Source organism: Acanthopagrus latus, chromosome 13 (genome assembly GCF_904848185.1).
Source record: "Acanthopagrus latus isolate v.2019 chromosome 13, fAcaLat1.1, whole genome shotgun sequence".
Classification (NCBI taxonomy): domain Eukaryota; kingdom Metazoa; phylum Chordata; class Actinopteri; order Spariformes; family Sparidae; genus Acanthopagrus; species Acanthopagrus latus.
The window spans coordinates 22217606-22239442 of NC_051051.1; the positions used below are offsets into that span (position 1 = coordinate 22217606).

The 21837-nt window shown below is 41.2% G+C and overlaps 1 protein-coding gene across 3 annotated transcripts in view; it reads left to right on the forward strand.

The window, feature by feature from the left end:
• zbtb16a (zinc finger and BTB domain containing 16a) overlaps window positions 1-21483 on the forward strand; it is a 164009-nt gene extending 142526 nt beyond the window's left edge. For 2 of the 3 annotated variants that reach the window (XM_037120552.1, XM_037120551.1), the window contains exons 6-7: window positions 9553-9723; window positions 14695-21483. In XM_037120552.1, coding sequence (XP_036976447.1) covers window positions 9553-9723; window positions 14695-14924 — 401 coding nt within the window. In that variant the 3' untranslated portion in view covers window positions 14925-21483. The remainder of the gene's footprint in view (window positions 1-9552; window positions 9724-14694) is intronic. The other variant, XM_037120553.1, reaches the window with a different exon arrangement.
• Window positions 21484-21837: the final 354 nt, after the last annotated feature.

The following is a 21837-nucleotide window of genomic DNA, read 5'->3' on the forward strand; positions in this document are numbered from 1 at the left end:
ATGCCTTGACCTTCCCAGACCAGATGGGAAAAGTGGTCCCTGTGGTGTATTGAGGGTCAGCTCTAGGGTTTGCTCTCATTTAACCCAGAATATCTGCACATACAAGCCTCTGGGAGAAATCAGATTTGGATGTCCAAACCACTACACCTCGCTCCTTTTAAGATGTTCTTATTTTGAGCTTCTTGTGAAATCTGCCAGCTACTCCACAATCGAGTGGCAGTCACTATCCAGAGATGTGAGGGTTGGAGGACAGACTGAAGAGCTTTGCCTTAATCTCAGCTCCCTCAACGAATGAATATCCTCCCCAAATTATTAGTTATTAACTAAAATGTATCATAAAATATAGACAGCATTTTGGAGAGCTAACTAGAATAACTAGGACAAATGATTAGTACAAAAAATATGGTATTTACTTCCTCCTGCAACTTCAGATAATTCATTCCTCCCGGGCCAGCCTATTTCACATCAGTGCCTCAGGTGCACCAGCGCACTGCTGCAGCAGCATCTGTGGTCAGGAAATGACTCAACTCTGTTGGTCATGCTCAAATAAGAATTTGCAGTGGACTTGCATCAGCATTTGCGTCTGGCCCTTTATTCTCAAAGGAGCACACTTGAATTCATACTGTTTCTACCAAAATACTAATAGAGTGGAGCAGACGCTGAGGAAAGGATTCATCCTGACGTCAAGGATTTGCGATTAAAAAAAACAAAGGAAAAAGGCAGTTGGAGTGTTAAATCACTTGGATCAGTGTCAATGTAAAGACTTTATCTGAGACATTTTTAATCTTTAAAACATTTTCAAAGTAGTCAGGGCACTAATGTGTGAGTGGAGTATTAATTGCTGGGCTCCTCAGGGGTTTTTCGGTAAACTTTCGGGAGAAAATCAGTGCTGAAACTTGTTTTTTGAGCTGTAAACATTTTGATATGCCCTCAACATAATAAAAATCAACCTCATAATATAATAGATATATGGGTTATCACTATCATATTGCATAATAGCAAGGCTAGATTACCATCTGCTCCCCTGAGCAAAGCCCCGTTTCACCGTGTGGCAGTAGGATTTTGGTATAATGAGCTCTATGATTAAATTTTACTTTTGTTTGGAGGTATGAAAAGTAAATAAAGTCCCTAAGAGTTGACCTGGTTTTGTGTCTCATAATGAAGATGTGTTCAAACTGAGGACCTGTGTCAAGAGCCAGTATTTTTACATGATGATTATTCCTAAATGCACTTGTGTTTAACAGGCTCACAAGCAGTTAGCAGGTATGTCTGATCAGTACTAAAAATAGTGCCTAAAAAATTCTTGTAATAGTGGTTGTATGGGAATAATATAACGGCATAGAAGCACGTCCTTATTAACCCTCAAAGACCTAGACACCCACCAGTGGCTTAAAATAGCTGTTGCTCTAAAATGTTTAATGACTTTTGACCTGCTAATCCTATCCATATGGTTTAAAAACTCATGTTAAGTCTCAGCGTTTCAGTGGTCACACATGTCTTGTTTAAGCATTCAGGGGCTCCGTAGTGAACCTGATTACACCATCACAATCTGCAGTGTGGATTTTTCAGGGAAATAGTTTTCTTCCTCTGGGCCAGTTGGAAATGGTTGTAGCCATCCGTCATTGTCCTCTCTTTTTGTTGAGTGACCTTTCTATTTACTCTCTTAACCTTTTTGGACACGTCTACATGGGCTACAAATTAAATATAGAACTCCTGTTTTCACTTAAAAATGCCGTGGATAGTATTAGTATTATAATGAATGACTGCTACTTGCTTAGGAAAGGTCAGATGGAGACAGAAATTCATATGAACTAGATGGAGGTTCACAGTAAAAACACCCAATTTTCACAGCAGCTTTTTTTTCTTACGTAAGTGTATGTTTTGCATGCAAATGTTTAGCTTCAATTTTCATATGAATTTCCTTTTTTGCTTCCTCTATCCTGAAACTCAGGAGACTTTATTTCTTCCTTATGTTTGCACATGGAACAAGTTTGGGGTTTTTTTTGTTTCTTTCGAAGATTACCATACAGTGTATTCAAACCATCCACCCTGGTGTACCGGGTTAATGGCATGCCTGACCATGAAAAAAGTGAGTTGTGTGCAGCCATCTTGGAAAGAACCTTACAATCTGGCCCAAGAGAAAGATTGTCAGGGACAAATAGAGTATAGTGTAAATACAAAACAAAAATCCTTGTTTTCTTTCATGAAAAAGGAGTGAATTATGTCATCCCTACCCTGTTACATTGCGACTTAAGCTCAGCTGAATAAACAGCATTAATTCAGGTCAACGCAAAATGAATTCTGCAGCAGTCAGACGCTTATTTACAGTGACTATTTTTTCTTTAGTCCACTAGTAATTCTCTCAGTGCCAGCTCTCCACTGAGGCGAGGCCAGGATACTAATACATTGTTGCAAGGGAGCAGAGGTAGCCTGACGGATGCAGCTATTCAGGCTGGGAGAGAAAAAAAAAAAAAAAAAAAAACGGAACCATGACAGAATATGAACACATGGAAATGAATCCCATTTCACCGGCGAGGGATGGATGCTTTTTTTTCCTTCTCTCTCTCTCTCTCCCGCTCTCTCACCCAGCCGCCTGTCTGCGACCTTAAATAACAGTCTCACTGTCAGAGCCGATTTAGCTCACCAGCTCACGGATAAATATTTGAAACGAAAGGCAGTGAGATGAGAGCAGTCGGCCCTATTTACAAGTCAGGCGAATACACCATTAGTGTGTGTGATGGTGGTGGTAGGGGCTGTGGGGGGGGGTTGGGGGTGGACGAGGCTGCTTGAGCCGTCTGTACAGTAGCGATGCGCACATCTGCTCCGTCTACCAGACATTGGAGAGGACACAAGCGTCGTCTCTGATCCACCTGCCCACCCGGGCGACGCAAATGTCACCTCAGCTCGTCTCCAGAGCCGCAGATGAGACTCTGCAGCCTCGTGCCACTTTGAACCTCATCCCGCTGTGGGCGTGTGTTAAATCACAATGAGCCAGCCGTGAAAGCAATCGTTTAAATATGATGTGGAGCCTTTTGTCAGGGGATTATAAAGTCAGCAACTCACACAGCCATCGTGGGTGCCAGAAATAGGTCCTAATTTACCCTCTGAAAAAAATAAAAAGAAGAAGTAGAGGCATGATGCTCCTCTACATATACACTTTGATGTTAATAATCTCATTCACAGCTTGCTGGGTAACGAGGCAAAGATGGTGTTTAAAAAAACAGACAGAGCTAGACAGTGTGTACACCCCAGAGAATCAGCCTTATGAGTGCACCTGCATGTAGCTGTGTTTAGGCAGAGACGCAGCGTCTAACAAGTCCATCCAATCTGTTCATATCCTGTCATCCGACAGACTCTTGTTTTTGTCCTTTGCGCACTTTTGCTCATCAATTTGACCCCTTGTTTTTTAATATTGATTTAATTTGCTTTTTTTTTTCCAGTATGGTCTAAAATATAAAATCCTTCAAGTCCTCAATCAAAACAATGTTGTGCTTTTCCAAAGAGAAATGACAAATTCTCTCTAAATAGCTGCATTTAAAAAGCACTTTGGTGTCACTTATTTGTATTGCTTTTATTGATTTTTAAATTATAGTTGCATCTTTACTTAAGAGCACTCTGCTTTTACTGTCTTGTCTGCTATTGATGCTCATTTAATGAGAGTGTTTAATCCAAATCAGAGTAAAGATTACATACTGTAAGGTTTGGGGGCATTTCTTTTCCCAAAAATGTTATTATCAGATTAGTTGGCAATACATGTTTCAGCCCAGAATAGTGTCTCCTAATCTTCCCCTCGTACACAAAGTCCCAACAGTCCACCTAGTTGAAGCTGTGTGCCCTAAGGTTCAGGCTTCCTGGATGCAGCCTGACAGACAAAACCCAGGGCACAGACGTTCAAGCTTGCCACTACTCTTAGAGCTTATTGCTGAAAATGGATGGTTGTCATTGAAGAGGACCGAGATCAACATTTTTATCAATTATGAGCTTTTCTAATCTGAATCATGATTGGTACTGTTTAAAGAGACTTTTAACAACTACAACAATTTAATCAATGGAAACATTTTTAAAAAATAGAAGTGTAGTCATTTCTGTTGCCTTTAAGGTACGCTTTTTGTCAAGCATCTGTTGGCTAGAGTAAGGCATGAAAGCCTCGACAAAGAAAGCAGGAATCAACAGTTTGAATTCTGGATTATAGTCATGGACACCTGATGAGATCAAACTACATCTAATAAAGAACAAAATGCATCTGATCATAGTACAGAGCATGTTATCCATATCACTCAACCTTATATAGTCTATTAATTGCTCAGCAAATATTCTGGTACTAGAGGTGGGTGACTCAGACATGTTCTCGTCTGTCCTCTCATTTTCTCTGTATTCAAAGTGATTCATCACATATATTTTTTGCACATTTGTGAGTGTATATATATATTTATATATATACACACACACACACACACACACACACACACACACACACACACACAATTTTGGAGGCACAAGATGTGAGTCAAGCTTAGTCTGTGCTGTAAATGTTCACCTGATTTTTAAATGATCCCTTTTTAATAAGTGAGCTGGAGATTTGTGTTCAAGGTTTGAAAATAACAGGATAATCTCTTTGTACCTCTTGTCAGTTTTAATTACAGTACATGTGAGTGCATGCAGACAATTTTGCTTGTTGTTTTCATGTTTCGACCCATGGCGGTATCATTCTCACATATTTAGTTAAATGTGATATTGTGCCTCCAATCCTCCACCTGTTGACTGCTGCACTGCATTCTTATTTGGTTGCGAAGGCCTGCATGTCTGATCCAGCCACCTGTTGAACCATCTGCAAAGTTTTTCGTTTACAGATCTGGATGCACAGTAATTATAACAGAACATTTTCCACTGAGCTGGACTCTAAATGGCCACTGTAGCATTAAAAATAAATGTGAAAAAACCGGTGGAGCTGAAAAGTTGATCCAGCTATATTACCATGATAATGACATTTCAAGGTCAGAGTATTTAGCTACAGTTTTATGGTATCGTTAATGAGGTTTAGCGGTGTAATGAGGCATCTGCTTTTATAGTAGTCTGCAGCACTTGAACGCATAGGCACATTTTAAAAAAGTCGCTATATTATTCTCAGGAAATGTGAGTCAACTCTGGCAAGAATAAATAAGAAGATCTCCCAGTATTCAGCCTTAATTGTAATGGACAGACTGTGGCAGCTCATCTGCCACAGAAAGCTTTTCTAGATATAGCTCTGTTATTGGTTGAGTCACCTTTCTGTTGTATCAACTGACAACAGAAAGCTGCAAAAAGCACTTTTATGGACATTCATTACCTGTGCTTCATTTTACCTGTCTGCTGGCTTATCTGTTGAAAGCAGCCTCGCCGGTGCGGGCTCTGACACTGGATCACCATTTAGGACGCGGAAGGAGAAAAAAAAAAAAAGTAGACTTAATGGTGTTTATTTCAGCATCTTAATCATGTCATCTCTCCTCCTCTCCCTCACTGCGTCTTTCTCCTCATTTTCCTCCGTCTACCTGCAGTTTCATCACCTGCTCTTACCATGCCAGGATATTACACACACTCAGCTCCGTGTTGCCTCTTTATTTTGTTTATTGCATGGATGTACTCTTCAGTATAGGTTCAAGCACTCGCTCAGAAAAACACAATGAGGGCTTATAACAGTGGCAGTCATGGCAGCTGTGCTATTCCTCTTCCCTAACACCACGCAGACACACACACACACTCTCTCTTTACAGACCAGGCCTTCATTAATATTCCGTTGTTGTGCACTGTCTGTGTGTAAGTGTCTGTGTGTGTTTTTTTTAAACCCGGAGCCAATTTGCTGTCTGCTATGGCGGGGTGTTTTGTGTTCGCAGCTGTATTTGATAGTGCTACAGCCAGAGAGAGAGAGAGTGAGAGAGTGAGAGAGAGAGAGGACTGAATTGAATTTAGAGAGAGAGAGAATGAGCCAGTTCTGGTGCTGGCAGTGATGGAGCCCGGTGATTTACAGCCCCTTACCGTGTATAATGAACACGCCCCGGGTGCCCATGGGCACAGGCACCCTCAGCAGGCCTCCGGGGTGTCAAAGGAGGTGATAGAGAGAGAGGAGGGGGTGTAAATGTAGAGGTGGTGTTGGAGAGGGGGGTCAGGAGACGCAGGTGGTGATGCTCGGGGGCACCCAAGGGTCCACTCACCAGGCTGTGGTTCCACCTCACTGTGCTGGGTCCTCATCTGTGGCCTCCCTGCCATGTGGTCACACCACAGAGAAAGAAAAGAGATAGCAAGGAAGGAGAGAAGGAAGGAAGGAAGGAAGGGAGAGAGAAGGGATGAAAGGAGGACAAAGGGAGAGAGGAAGTAATAGTAGCAGATTTGGGATGGACAGAGGACATGTTCCCATTATTCGCCGGCCCCCCTGAGAATATCCTGACAAAATGAAGTCCTGTCTGGCCCTTTACATCCTCACTATGTGATTATAGAATTGTGTCTGATTTATTTAAAACTCTGCAGTGTTACTTTGCACTTTGGCGTCCCCGAGTGGCTACCGGAGACGGCATGTAAGAGATGCATCCCGGGCACAAACAGGATGCTGGAGTTAAGCAGCAACCGCTATATTTTTTGTACATGCTCATATCAGTACTCAGTTTTACTGTGTGGATGTGTATTATCTATTTCAATTCAGAAATAGGAAATTGGTATATTATGTGCCTTTTTATTGCACCTAATGAAATGTATGTCAGCACTATAACTAGCAGAGATTTCTAATTTGTAGTTCCATATGTTTTGGAAGGGAGGAGTCTCAGACTTTAAGGTATTTAATCTAAATACTTAAACTAACAAAATGTCAGTACTTTTATCATGAAGGCAACATTTAAAGACTTACGGCAGCTGAGATAAATGAGCTGAAAGTGTTGTACCGCTATATTTTCAAACGACTTCCTACCTCCTACAGGATTTTGTGCAATTAAGACCAAATAAAAAGTGTAGCACATGTCAAGGCTTCAGAACATCTGTAAAGATGTAATGTCAAGGACACCATCTACATATTTAAATAGCAACTGCAATGAAAGAAAATTGGCCAATACTAATGTAGAATATGCATATTTGGTAATAAATGTTCTCATGCACAAACACTGGTTTATTGTTTTAATTAAATGAAACATATTCTTATCGAAAAGAGAAAGACAATAAGCTCTTCCCCACTAATCCAAGATTTCTGATGATCTTCACTAACAGCAGACGTTAGCGGAGCAACAGGACATTAAGCGTAAATAACCCTCCATAGGCATCCTCTGAGTATTAGCATCCCACTGGCTGGTCTGATCGGAGGCCCTAATTAAAGGCAGGTGAATCTGAGCTCAATTATTATTCTTGTAGCGTCGCGCAAGCCCACCGAGCACCGTGATGGATTGTGATCTCTGCTGTGGTTGAAACGCTAGAAAGAGCACAATGTCTTACAGCGGGAGCCACTGATAACTTCACGCAGACAAATAAAGACTGTCACTTTTATTGATTTTTACCCAGCCCCCTCCCCCTGCCACCATATACACCCACATCCCCTGCTTCATCTCAGTTTTATCCATCCTCCTGCACCCCTCCATCCCCATCAAAGCTTCCCTTTAATGGGAATGCGTCCAACATCACAAGGCATCGAAAACGTTGGGGATTTTTTTGTCCATGAAAGTATAGCAGACCCGAAATGTGATCAGCATTTAAAGGGTTTCCACCTCTCATCCGTCTGTTTGTCTGTCTGTCCTCCTAAATAAACCAAACAAACCCATACATACTGTATATACAGACATGAAATCTTCAATAAAATATGCAGGATGGAAGTGAAATTGTCTCTTAACAGTGGGGTGGTAGCAGCAGCAGCAGCACATAACGAGAAATGCAATTTATTCCCTGGCACGTTGCTGCTCGGACAGGCAGATAATGAAAGGCATAGGTCATTGATGGTGACTTAAACCTGCAGCGGTGGAGTGAAATACATTAATAAATATCCACAACATTACTTGGCTAGAGAGTGTAACCCGGAGGGGGGGAGGCAAATGACGCAAGGAGCAGCTCCTCATCAAACACCAGAATACAATTAGTCTCTGGACTGCTGTCGAGAGCCTCCTGCAAATCATAATATCCCTGATCATTGGCATCTGAACATCCATTACAGCTGCCCTGTGGGGACCCACACTCTAGCCGCCTGAGGAGGAGAATGTGATGCCCGTCGTCATTTTCATTCCTGAAGGCACGCGTACTGTACATCCACTGCCAGCCACGTAAATAAATGGAAATACAGTGACGTTAAACTAAAAGTGGCGAGGCGATAAAAATCACAGACAGTATAAACTCCGCCGGTTGCAAAAATAAGTGTTTGTATTTAAGCTTATGAGAAAATGACCTATTTCCCACTTGATTCTTTACTTCAGTAAACAGTTTCCAGCATGATGTTCATTTTATAAATTGCACATCCATTTAGAGTAAAGCCTTGTTTTGATCCGCTGCTCCTGTTTGCCCTTGAAGTTACTGCATTACACTGTTAATACAAACTCTGCACTTCCTGTATCTGTTTCGAATTAAATGCCGTTGAGCTTTTCAGTGGATGGAAATCCTTCATTTCTCAACAAGGTTTTTATCATGGCACATTTGAGGGAATGTGTTGACTCACAAGATTCACTTCTTCTTGAACTGTTGCTTTGCTCATCATCAGTTTCACTCAGCTAAAGTCAATTTCATGTAAGAATTGTTATTATGATGATATAATTGTTATTAGCAGGATATGGTACAATCAGGATAGCCTCCCCAGCTCCGTGGTCACTTCTGGCTTCAAAAAAAATAAGATGGCATCATCCACAATGCCAAACTTGAATCTTCAAAGCAGTCACAGTGGCATGCTCCTCTATTTATCATTCAGTCTATGATACAGATATACATTTTTCATCCCTAATTAATCTGTAAATACTGAAGATATAACTCCTTAAATGTTATAAGCTTTTGAGTCAGGCTTTCTAGTACAGAACGAGACAAATAACAATTTATATCCATATATGCATCAGTCAGGTTATCAAGGTTATCCAATCCATTGTGAGACTGGGACTGCATGGTCAATAATACATCTCATGGCCAGTGAGCAGCCATGACAGGCTGCAATTATTTAAGGCTTTACACAAAGCAGCACAGCAGTGTAGGTGATTTGCAGAGAAAGACAATAGACGGGTTACATTTGTCTGCTGGAATTAATGCCTGATGGCGTGGGTATCCATTACAGCACAAACGCCTGTTGTTCTGACATTGTGCATAAACCCACCAAAATAATCAGGCGAAACATTCAGATAACAGTGCATGTGTCTCGAAACTGTATGTTTATATCCAACCGTAGTGAGATTGCTGGCGAAAGCAATACAGGCGTAAACATAAAAGATTCTTGCTTGTCACAATAACTTGACTTTATTTAAACATTCAGATGAGGCTCACATTTCTGCCCTTCAGTCAAGAACTGTTGTACTGTTGCCTTTTTCTCTTGTCTGCAGATGAAGTAAACTTGGCTCCTTTTTCTCCGCATTTCAGCAGGGGACCACCCATATGAGTGTGAGTTCTGCGGGAGCTGCTTTCGAGATGAGAGCACGCTGAAGGGCCACAAACGCATCCACACCGGGGAGAAGCCCTATGAATGTAACGGCTGTGGGAAGAAGTTCAGCCTCAAGCACCAGCTGGAAACCCACTACCGTGTGCACACAGGTACTGTGATCCGAATCGAACTCAGAAAGACAAGGTTTAAAGAGAAAAACACTGCACTCACATATGATTGTTTCTGTTGTAAAGATTAAATGTCCAGTTTGTTGGAAACATAATGGTTCTAAGTCTCAGGTGATTGTACACTAATGGAAAAAGTGCATTCACAGGAGGAATGTTATACCAGAGAGCATCGGGAGGGGAAGAGCGAGAGCAGATTGTCCTCTACTTATAAAATGCAAAAATGGGTCACCAAATATATTTGGGCCCGCCCAAATAAAGTAAATGTGTGGGAAACACTGCTTTATAGCTATCATGTAGTAGGAGACAATCTATTTGAAAGGCGCCGTGCAGGTGGATCTTGCCAGTACTACCAGAACACCGTGTTGGCAGCCCCTGACTTAAATCCTACACACAGGACCACAACAACCAAGATACGGCATGTAACGTAATTAATGAGCTTTAGAACGCTTTTTGGTTGTATTTTCTAACTTTAAACAGACCCATCTGAGCTGTTTCATTCTGCTTACAGTGCTTATGCTAAGCTAACAACTTCATGACTCTGTTCTTAGAAGACACACAAGACTGATATTGATCTCTTTTCGCCCTTTTATACACTTCAATGTACACACACCGATATTGTTGAAATTGTAGTAGCGAGATCTCATCCCATTCTTCTCTCTAATTTGATATGAGTGCAGCATTATATATTTCACTGCTCCTCTCATAACAATACAGTGTTGAAACACGATGCAGCTCCCGGTGCCTGTTAAAGGACTCCGTTGTGGGAAATCCAAGTTGCAAGGCACAGACCAGACCAGATGAATATCTTTGTTGCTGTGATACAGTAGACGGATGTCTCAGAAGACTTTGTATTGATCCCAGTATATTTAGAGCCCCATAAAGATGTTGACACAGTGATAAGCTGGGTGCCCTGGAGAATGAGTGCACGCTACGTACCAGACTGAGTGAGGATACCACGAGTGCTCACCAGGATGGCACACAGCCAAGGCTTTATGCTTCCTCACCGTCTCTTTTCCTCTCACGCACATACACAGCAGCGCCCTCCCATCTCCCATTCAATAAGCCAGCTGTTAAGCCACACTATCAAGGCAGCCTGTCCAATAATTGGCTCCCCTCCGTCCACCCTTTCCCCTTTTGTGTGGGGGAGGGGGCTTTGCGTTAAGCCGGAGAGCAACAGCAGATAACAAGAGCAAGTGACAAGCTCACAGTCAAAGGCCACCTCGCACAAAAGGGAGCTGCTTGATGAATCATCGACATTGGCAACCTAACCCCCCCGTCACCCCCTCTCCACACATCCCAAATGCCAATGGCGGATCAATACTTGGGCCCCATTTGCAATTCATTATTAGCTGGTTATTTGAGGCTACCCTGTTTACAGTCTGGTTATCAATATCAAACCGAATGCAGGTGTCCACACGGCTGCAGAGAAACGCATGACGACTTACATCGCTGTATTTATGCTTATTGGCTAAATGGCACCATAACCAAGCACCCCGACAGAGGTCAAGGTTAACCAGGGCTCCCAAGGAACAGACCGATCGAGCAGTCAGAGGCATAAGGCCCATTTTGCCAGCGCACATGTGCGAGACTCCAGCTGAAAGGTGACAGCGAGCGGCAGGCCAGATCACATCCGACAGCTCATTTCAAATGCCATTGGTAAAGGTCAGCATTTACATGTCTAATTTGCGTCTGCCGGCTTGAGCGCTGGCGGATTATTCCCTGCCATCACTCAAATCATTAGCACATTTAGGATGGCTGCTGTTGCTGAATTGAAATGTGTCCCTTGAATATAGCAGCCCCCACAGCAAGAAAGCAGCGCTGCACTTTGATTTATGACACCTTCAGGAGTTCTTCATGCCAGGAGCTGTATTTTGTGTAATGTGCCTTAGATTAGTTGATTAGACGTGGTTTACAAAAGAAATATCAGACATTTAGACGTCACATATTCTTGGATTTTTAGCCCATTCCGGCATTGATTTAAAGGCCCAATTTGTGAGATACCAACCCAACCTACCAAACCACAGCATCAGTATTTGACAAGTTGGGAATGAGGTTCTGCAGTCAATTATCACACAATTTGAATCTTTATTCTTATTCACTATTATCCTATTTATGACGAGTCTGCATGAATAGATATGAATAAATCCGTAGTTCGAGTCACACCACGGAACATTTCCAGGCATTTCTGTGGCATCAAAACAAGGTGTTTTTTGACATTCCCATCTGTTTATGTTGTATCAAAATTGGCTTCTCTCATGGGATATCAGGACTATCGCATCCATCAGTGTAGCAACCAAAATAGGTATTTAAAGCCAAACAGTGATGTTTATCAAACCCTAACAATGTGGTGTTTGTGCCTAAACCTAAAAAGAGCATAAGCACACCGCTGTGACTAAAAGGAAAATTCAACCTAAACAAACAGAGTTGCAACATAAAGAAACATCCAGTTTGAGCCAGGCATCTGACGTTTTGCAGAAACGTACTTGGTTCACATTTATTCTGTTGATTGCGTTGACGTTGGTTACCTTTTTATATTTTTGACTTCAATCTGTCTTTTAAACTCATCATCAGCTGAATGATGTTCAAGCATTACTTGAACAGAGACTGGAAAAGCTTCAAGGAACATCGTAGCCTCTCACCAGAAAAGGGGCGAAAATTGGCATGTCCACGTCCATGTCATGCAAACCTGCAGATCAGAGATGGAACTAATAAATACTTAATTTGACCTGGGAATTTATGCCAATTGCAACTTTTCCCACTGAGGACAACAGCCAGATGTTCGTGGGTTTTTTGTGGAGTGTGAAGTGGCTATAATTGGTGAGATCTGGGAACATGCTGACGCCGCTACAACAAAGTCAGCCAGTGCAAGAAACACAAGCACATAGTGGCTTCAGAAACATTGTCAGCTCTTTCTGAAGCTTTCGGCGGCATCTCAAAGTCGGCATCAGATGTGTCACCTCCTGAGTGTTGTTGGTTTTCAAAAGGAGATCTGAAGCAAGTCGATCTCTGCATGGTCTTAGAAACCTCTGCTGCCACATTCAATAGTCGCACTTTGGTTTTAGTCGCAGAACTTGTCTTTTTCCTTTTCTTCTGTTGCACATCATGATGTGACAACACATGGCTCCAAAATCCCCAAATAATGGAGTCTTTTTAATAAAGACAATAATGAGAATTGATAATGACTGGACACAAAGGATTTACAGTACATACACTGAAGCACAAGAATAATTAAAGGATCATTTTGTAAGCTGTCTGAGGGACAGTTTGATGGATCTGAGTGGACCTGTGTTGATACTGTCTCTGAACAAACTCCACTTCTGTACGTTTATGCTTTCATTTTCATTTCATTTATTCCATGCTCTCTGTTGGGTCCTCCCAATTATTGGGGGCATTTGGAATGACTTTAAAGTGTCAGTGTGGGTTTTTACTGCTGCACACCGCTGTTCAGGAGGCAGTTGGGATTTTACTCCTGGGTTTTGACTTGTCACTTACTGTGTGTTCACTGTCCAATTATCATAACAATGCCAGCGCTTCTTGGGGGGCCGAGGGGGTGAAATCCATGGTCGCTAAATTAGTGGTGAAACTGTTTTATTTCTCACACAGCAGCTCACATATGCTTCCATGTCCAACTGCCAATGGATACAATTTTGAAATTTAAGGGTCATTACACTGTGGACTTAATTTCTGTAGTTTTGACCAGCATTTGTATCAGTAATAAAAGCACTATCATCGGACGTTTCTTTGTGTTGCTCCTTAACATCTGCTTGCATTGCAATTTGGTCTGCTTCAGCACGAAAACAACTTGGTTGGGAAAACTTTATGGTTTGGCTTAAAATAGCTTACCTGTTTTGTCACGAGGAAAACGGCCAGTTATGTCCCCAGATCTCCTTAAAAAAATGCCCAGTTTTATCACCAAAAAACAGCTGGAACTGTCTACCTTCCTGCGAAAAATAGCCACCTTGGTTGCCACAGAAACGGCTGAAAATCTCCCCACAGAGTTGAACTGTGGTCACCTGCTTGGCAGCATCATGGATTGTAATAATGCAACAGATACAGCAACACAGGAACTTTGTCGTTTGGTTACCTTCAGAAGAGATTCAAAGTTTGGGTTCAAATAAGTACATTATTTATTTAGCGTCAGTATGTTACATACCTAATAGAAATGATGTTACATACGTTACATAAGTTGCTAGATTAACATAGTCATGTAACTTATCATGAACAGCAGTCTCCTGGATGAAAATCTTGTGTCCAACTCGTCATCCTCGATATGCAGACTAATGGTATGTCAGGTGACTTCCCCCTCTGTTGCCTGATTATCGTTTAGACCACTAGAGGTCACATCTTAAACCAAAACGTAAATACTGGTTGCGTAGTCGACCTATGTGGTAGTTCTTTCTGGTGAGGTCGTGCTGGATTATGGGGGCAGTCACTTGCAGTTTTACCTCTACATAAAGTTGGTTTACAACCATTGTGAGTGTTTCTTGCGTCCTGAGATTTGTTGTAGCGATGTCACGGTGTTCCCGATTTCTGCAATGACCTTACAAAGTTGGTATCATAAGCAATCATGGATAAAACGTCAAAAATAAGATCTAAGGTGTACTAATGCCACGCTATGGTTAATTAAATGACATCAAGGCATGAAAGTTCTACAATTTATGCGAAAAGTAATATTCATTGGCATAAATCATGTATGCTCTGATTTACCACCAATTTTCACATCTCATTTAAATAATGTGACGGTCTTTTAGCGTTGGTGACAAAAGCTGCTGTGTTTACCAGAACATATCACAGACTAATACCGCTTTTTCTTCTTTTTCCACTTATTTATGTATGAAATGCATTTATTTCCTGATTAACAGGTAGATCACGAACATAACAACAGCATACTGTCATTGAACGGCACTAAGGCCAACACAAGTGTTGTCTTCAACCTCTCCCTATCATCCTTAGGTGAGAAGCCATTCGAGTGCAAGCTGTGCCACCAGCGATCCAGGGACTACTCGGCCATGATCAAGCACCTGCGTACCCACAACGGCGCCTCGCCCTACCAATGCACCATCTGCCTGGAGTACTGCCCCAGCCTGTCAGCCATGCAGAAGCACATGAAAGGCCACAAGCCCGAAGACATCCCCCCAGACTGGCGCATAGAGAAGACCTACCTGTACCTCTGCTATGTCTGAGGCCAGGAGAGCGATTGAAGAGAGGGTGTCAGGGTGGGGACGGGGTTTGAGAGGTAAGGGGAATGTAATTGAGTGGATAGGAGGTATGAGGCTGTGATGGAGTGTTGACGATCGCAGAATGTCAACGGCAAGAGACTCGAAAGCAAGAGGGTTTGTTTTCTCTTATTTCTTTTCATGCAAAGGCGGCGACGACCAACGGGGTTGAAGGGTGGTGATGATGGGACAAAAGTGCTAAGAAGAGGAAGACTTGGACACGGAGAGAGATTCTCCACCATTGTTCGGATTCACCGGGTCATTCACTACATCTGCAACTGTGTTATTGTTTCAGGTCATTTCATGCAGCGCCACAGAGCTAGCGAGCTGCACAGAAGTGACTTTGTGGATGCTGCTGCCACAGTGGTGCGAAAGCAGATTCTCAAGGGCTATCTGAACCGACAGTTTCTTATTGATCTTTCACTCCGTTTTGAGCTTGAGAAGGTTTTTGTTCTGCTTTTGATATCAGTTGTTTACATTCACTCGTTTTGGTCACGCTAGTTTTAATCACATGAAGAATATGTGAGTATAAGTATCAGTTTAAGCCACACGTCACGGTTTGCTTTCCAAGTTTTGAGGAACCGCTGGCTTTCAGGAGACGAAATCTGTCTCCTCGTGGCCACAACCCTTCATGTTATGGTAGTTATGAACCATAACAAATTTATCTTGGAGGAGGACTTGGACATATTTTCCAACAGCTCCACCATGCCAAACCAACTGAATTAGGGAAACTTTCTCTCCAGAGTTTGAATGACCCGCTTTGGGTGAACATGACCCTCATCTTTTCCATCTCTAATGGGAAGTGTGCCTGTTTTGCAGGCAGAAACGATGAGATCTTCCAGTTTTCAAAGGAATCTGCCAGTCTAACCTGTCCCCACATGAGATCCTTCAGATCCCAGCGGAGGCGGCGAGATAGCCCCTGAGAATCAGCAGCAGGTCCGTTCGGCGTATGCAGTAGATGAAACAGTTGAACTGGATGAATTGGAGCACTAAAAATACTGCAAACCAAGCACCTGTTTGGTTGTGAAGTGGGAGATGCTAGTGCTGCTTTTTTTTTCTTTTCTTTTTTTTTTTTTCTTGGAAGTCTCCCTAGTTTTCTCAGTAGTCTTCCTGCATCTCTGTCAGATGAGGGCTGGAGAAAGTCGAGTCACCACTGGCCACCCACGGTTCTCCCCAGAGAGCCAAAGGCTAACTTGCGTCACTTTTTCGCCATCTTATATTTTTTTAGCTCTGCATCATAGTTTATCATGGCTTGATTGCACAGGTAAAACAAATTACGACAACAGTCTCTGTTTGATGTCTTCAAGGTATATCTTTTATCATTAAATCATAACTCTCTATTACAGTACTCCACATTAAAGCCAGCCTATCCACCTAATCAGCAATAGATAACTGGACTGCTTTTATCCATGTACTCACACTAACGATGAACTACACAAACTGACACACAAACAGTAACACTTTGACCGCAACAGATCTGTCCATTCACCACAGTGATGGAATACAAACAAAATGGGAAAATGGTTAACCGCTGCTTTCCGTGGGAGTCCTGTGACTTCAACTGCTCGTAGTGAATGTTGAAGACGTGCTGGGTTTGCCTTTAGCCGCGCGCCTTGCCAAAAGTGGCGCGGCAGGTTGAAGACTGCTATGTGGCATCAAAACATGAATGTGAAAGACTGTGAGCCAGGTTCGCACTAGGCTGTACGATGCAGGTTAACGCTGCCTTTCAGTGGAAGTCGGAAATCTGTAATTCCCACCTTTGTGCGACTCTTCCTGCCTTCCATTGGTTCAATTTGGAAGATTTTCTCTATTCAACATGAAATGCCGTCCCAATGCGACTGCTCATGAATTAGCTCGCTCACTAGCCGGTATAAATGCTATCTTACATCGGAAATAATAGGTGTAGTTGTTCACTATCAGATGTTTTGATAGACTAGGGCTGAAACAAATCACATGTTGGTAAGTCACAAGATCCACATATTTAAAGCTTACAGTAAATTGAGGCAAGGCTGGATTACTTACTGGGCGAAGCAGGAGAGGGATCCAGACAGGGGCCCCTGAAGCCTCACATTCACTGTGTCAGTAGGTTTTTGTTTGAGAATATGCAGTTAATTAAACTCGGAGGAAAGAGGGTCAGTAGGGGCCCTTTGGTCATTCATTAAGCTAGGCCTCCTTTTGGTTCGTTAAATATTGACATGTAAAAAATGATGTGCAGAATTTACTGGCACCCAATCGCCGGAAAAATGTTGGCAGTTCATGTTTTTGCAAACCACGGATATGTGGGAACTTTCTTCACGTTCAGTTTTATCTTGTGACAAAACGTTGCTCATGGTCTCGTTAGGCACAAAAAACACTTGGTTAGAGTTAGGAAAACATCATTCGAAGAGCACTAACACGCCTGGAAAATGTCCCAACGTCATGTGATTTCGCACTTAAAATTGTTGAAGTACCATCTTGAACAGTGGCCTCTCGCTCGGCAGCCGTCTTGGCAGCTGTCGCGACGCCACCGTCCCCTCCTGCTCCTAACACGAAAGTCATCTTGCGTGTAATCTGAACATGATATGATACGTATTGTAGAGATGTAGATATGCGTGAAACGTATGAATGCCAACATTTTTATTCTGGCGACTGGGCCACATTTATATTCTCATTCCAAAAAACCACAGCTCGACTCGAAGGCTTATTTGGATCAGTTTGAGGTGGGAATTTGCGACTTCCTGGTGTCTCTGAATGCAGCATTAGACCTGTGTGACTTGAACAGCCACTGGTATTATGGTTGAACCTAAGGCTTTAATGAGCATCACTGCATGTCACAGCGTTACCGGGGTGATCACATATCCAAATGGCCGGTGGAAAAAGGGGGAAATCACTGATGGGACGAGACACGGCCCAGCAGCTTAGGGGGCGACCAGTAAGACGACAGAATAAATCAACTCTTTCTCTGTGGTTTTGTCCCTGTGCTTCGTCTCTCTCGTCTCCTGTTGTTGTTCTTGTTGTTGTTCTTGTTGTTGTCGTTGTTGTTATTATTGACCTTGAGTTTGAGCTCAACACATCGTACTTGAATTACCTCGTTTTGTGACCTCATGTTGCTTGTGTATTTTAATTTTCCCTTTTGTTTCACTTTTTTTTTGGTTCATGAGTGTTTGTTGAGAAGATGCATTGCACAACACGATGAAGCAATGTGTACGCAGAAAAATTAAGTGCCACGGTGAAGAGATTTTTTTTTTTTCTCGTTTTGTTTTTCTAATGTTGTCTATTTCTTTGTGCATTATTTGTTACCAAACTTGGTATTATTAACCCCGCTTGTTAATGAGCCGGAAGGTTTGGTCATTTGTTATAAAAGCTACCTCTAAGTTGTTTTCATTATTTTTTGGTTTTGTTTTTTTGTTGTTGTTTTTTTTTGTTTTTGTTTTTTTGGCAAAAGCACATTTTTGTGTGTTTGTGTTTTGCATTATTTCATCATTGCTACTTCATCTCATGCTTTTATTTTTTTTTTTGTTTTTTCAAAAGTTGATTTATGATTGTGTTTTTAAGCAAAATGTATATTAAAGGGTAAGAGATAACAAAAGTAGAGAGTGATAGGATTTGACAAGTCATTCGAATGGATGTTTATTCGTCTCTTATAGTCTCCCCCCTGCACCTCCAACCACCGACGAGAACGCAGAGAAAAAAATGAAAAAAAAAAAAAGCGATTTTGAAGCCTTAAGTGATGAGTAAGAGGGATGTGGCAGATAAGAGGAAGTACTATTGCTTTTTAAGAGGGTTTAAAAACAAGAATTTAAACTTGAAAATATGTGAATAGAAGTGTAGTTTTGTAATGTGAAAAAAAAGAAGGTTCATCAAAACAAAAGCAGAAAGGAAAAAAAAAAAAACAAAACGCTGAACCGCACAGGACAGGTCATATTTGCAGTGATGCAGAGTGCGTTGGACAATTGGAACTGCAAGTGGTAATCAAAAAAGAAGAACCAGAAGGTTAAAAATAGAGATTCTCTCGGCTGACAAGCTCTCTTGAGAAATGAGCGTATTCCTGAACAAGAGCCAACAGAGGCAATTTGATATATAAAAATTGTGATATTTTTGTATTCAGTGTCAGTCCTTTTTCCATTTGTGGAGGGTTACAGCAGGGCACAAATATTTGTATTTCTTTTTTTTTTTTTACCTGTTTTTTTTTTTCTCTCTCTGGGTGTGAATCATTTTTGCCTTGCTCCTCTTTGATATTGTTGGACAAAAAAAAAAAAAACGTGTGTGAACATATTGTAATAATAAGTGTCGCTTTCTGGATGTCAATTGCATTGTAGGTGAAGGACTAAATCTATCCGCCACAAATTTTTTGAGTGTGTGTATGTGTTCAAAAAAAAAAAAAAAAATGAGGAATTTAAAAAAAAAGAAAAAAAAAGATGATAAAATACGGGACGGCAGGGGGGCGCTGCCAAACCGACCAATTAGTACTTGTCATTCACAAGTTTTCAATCAAACTTGACTGTCGACGTATATTTTGTTTTTGTATTTGAAAAAAAAAAAAGAAAAAAGAAGAAGGGATGGCATGTCCCTGTGGTGTCTTGCCATTTTATTCTCAAACACTGTGAGCTGAGGGGCTTTTTCACCCTCATATAATATCCACCCACTATAATATACCCAGTCACGGCTCAAGTCTGAACCACCACAATGCAAGACCTGATCAGTCACATTGTTCCTATCATCGTCCTCTGAATGTTTTCTACTTTTTTCGTGCGGGTGAAAGAGTGCGTACAAGAGTGTGTAACTATGTGTGTGCGTGCGTGTGTTAGTGGAAAAATGCACTAATCAGATCAGATACAAAATAAGATGATATTCTATGCCACTTTTTTTCTCTATGTTGGAAAAAAAATATATATATACATTGGCATCGTTATAGTTCTTCCCTCAGTGTTCCTCCAATGTTTCTGTACTATCTTTGTGCCTAAAAATGGAATTTGTTCAACAAAAATATCCATCTATATCTGCTTAGTTTCTGTATTTTCAGAAGAAAATAAAAATGGTGTCTCCAGCACCCTAGGGATGTCATGACGCCATAAATGACCTGATTTTTGCTTTTTAAATCCTGAACAGAGCAGGGCTTTCTTTTTTCGAGGACTGCAATACGCCCTTAATGCTATTGAAACAGCAAACCAGGATTCTGCGTTCACTTCTTTTTCTTGGTCCGTACTCTGTGATTGGCGCCCGAAAGCATTTATTTAGCGACACGAAACAAAGCATACGGAAAATTTGCTGGAATCCACACAGGCTGCAGTGGTGAAACTTGCTTTTGGGGACAAAATCTGCTCCATTTAAATTTTTTTTTTTTCCTGCAAGCCACAAGTCTGATTCTCCGCTCAGATTCTTCAGTTTTGTTTTGTTTTCTTCGTCAGCAACAGGTTTGCTGATGAGAACTTTATATTGCTCTTGAAAAAAAAATAAAATAAAGAAAACCTCCATTTGGGTAGGTTTGCACTAGGGTAATCCCCCCCTTCTGCTTTGCTTCAGTTTTTTCTTAAAGTACTTTTTCTTTTTCTACAAAACGCATTTAGAAGGGGATGTTAAAATTCGTCAGAGAGGAATCATGGCATCCCTGGAGCTGGCACTCTGTGTTTTGGTGTGGTGTTTCTAGAACAAAGTAGCCATTTCATGCAGTGTTGCAATGCATGTGCCATCGAGGTCTAGACTAAAAACTGTTTGAGTAACAAAGCACCAAGACATTGTATTTTTTTATATTAGCACTGAGGACCAATTGCCCTGTCGGACCAAGCATAACAAAGCTTTTTATGTAACAAAGCTTTTCTCTCTCTCTCTGTCTTTCCCTGGCTTGTCTGTGCTACTTCTCTCCTCCATTGTTGTGACAGCACAAGTGCCAGTCAAGTTGCTCTGTATTAAGAAAATAGTGTTTTTATTATGATTTGAATTGTTATAGTTTTTGTCTACCTCAGCACCTAATCTTAGCCTAATCTTAGAAGGTGCCCAATTATTATTTTTTATTTTCTTTATTTCGTTCTCTTATTGTTGTCAGTTGTATATTTTTTTTTTTTTTGAAATTTGCATTAGAGCTTTGCAAAGGTCCTTTGTCTTTTCCAGCGACAACGTGCTATTTTTTTTTTTTTCCCGTGGCAGTACGTTTCCTGTTGAGCTGTGCCACCAATCTATAGCCACCGTCTGTTGATATAGAGGTTGTTCTTTTTTTGTTTCTTTCCATGTAGAATCAGACACCTCTCTTTGTAACATTTCAGTGTTCTCTGATGGAGTGTGAAAAAAAAATAAAAAGGAAAAATAAAAGATTTAATGCTGCAGGTTCTCTTCTCCATGTTGTCACTAAAGTCAATGTTGTGCCTTTGATAGTGGAAAATATAAAGAATATTTCTTTTTTTCTTTTTTTACATCCTACTAACAGTAGATTGTTTTTTGTAGTGGACTTTTTTTGTATTTTTATTTATGAGTCTCATAATAAAAATCCAATCATGATGTTCAGTTGTATACTTTCAATCTGCGGTTAGAAAAAAATAAAAAATGGACTTCACGTGTCTGTCTTAGCACTCTTTCTGGCTTCGCTATTTGTTTCCTCTTAAAGAACAGAAGGTGGCACGAGGATTATTACTCGCTATTTTTGCTGCTGCTTCCAAAATCATAGATTCATTGTGTCATGAATCACAATTTTGTAAATATTTCAGTCCAGTTAAACTAAATCAGTAACAGTTTCAGTGACATCAAATTATTACATAATTTTCTAAATGTACAAAGTGTATTCCTGAGCACTTGTACTGAATGTAAAACATTACTTTAAATTACACTTTTTTGTTTTAATTGAGGAAACCGAAACCGAAAAAAAAAAACCTACCAAGTGAAGTACAATATCAATGTCAAGTTGTTAAAT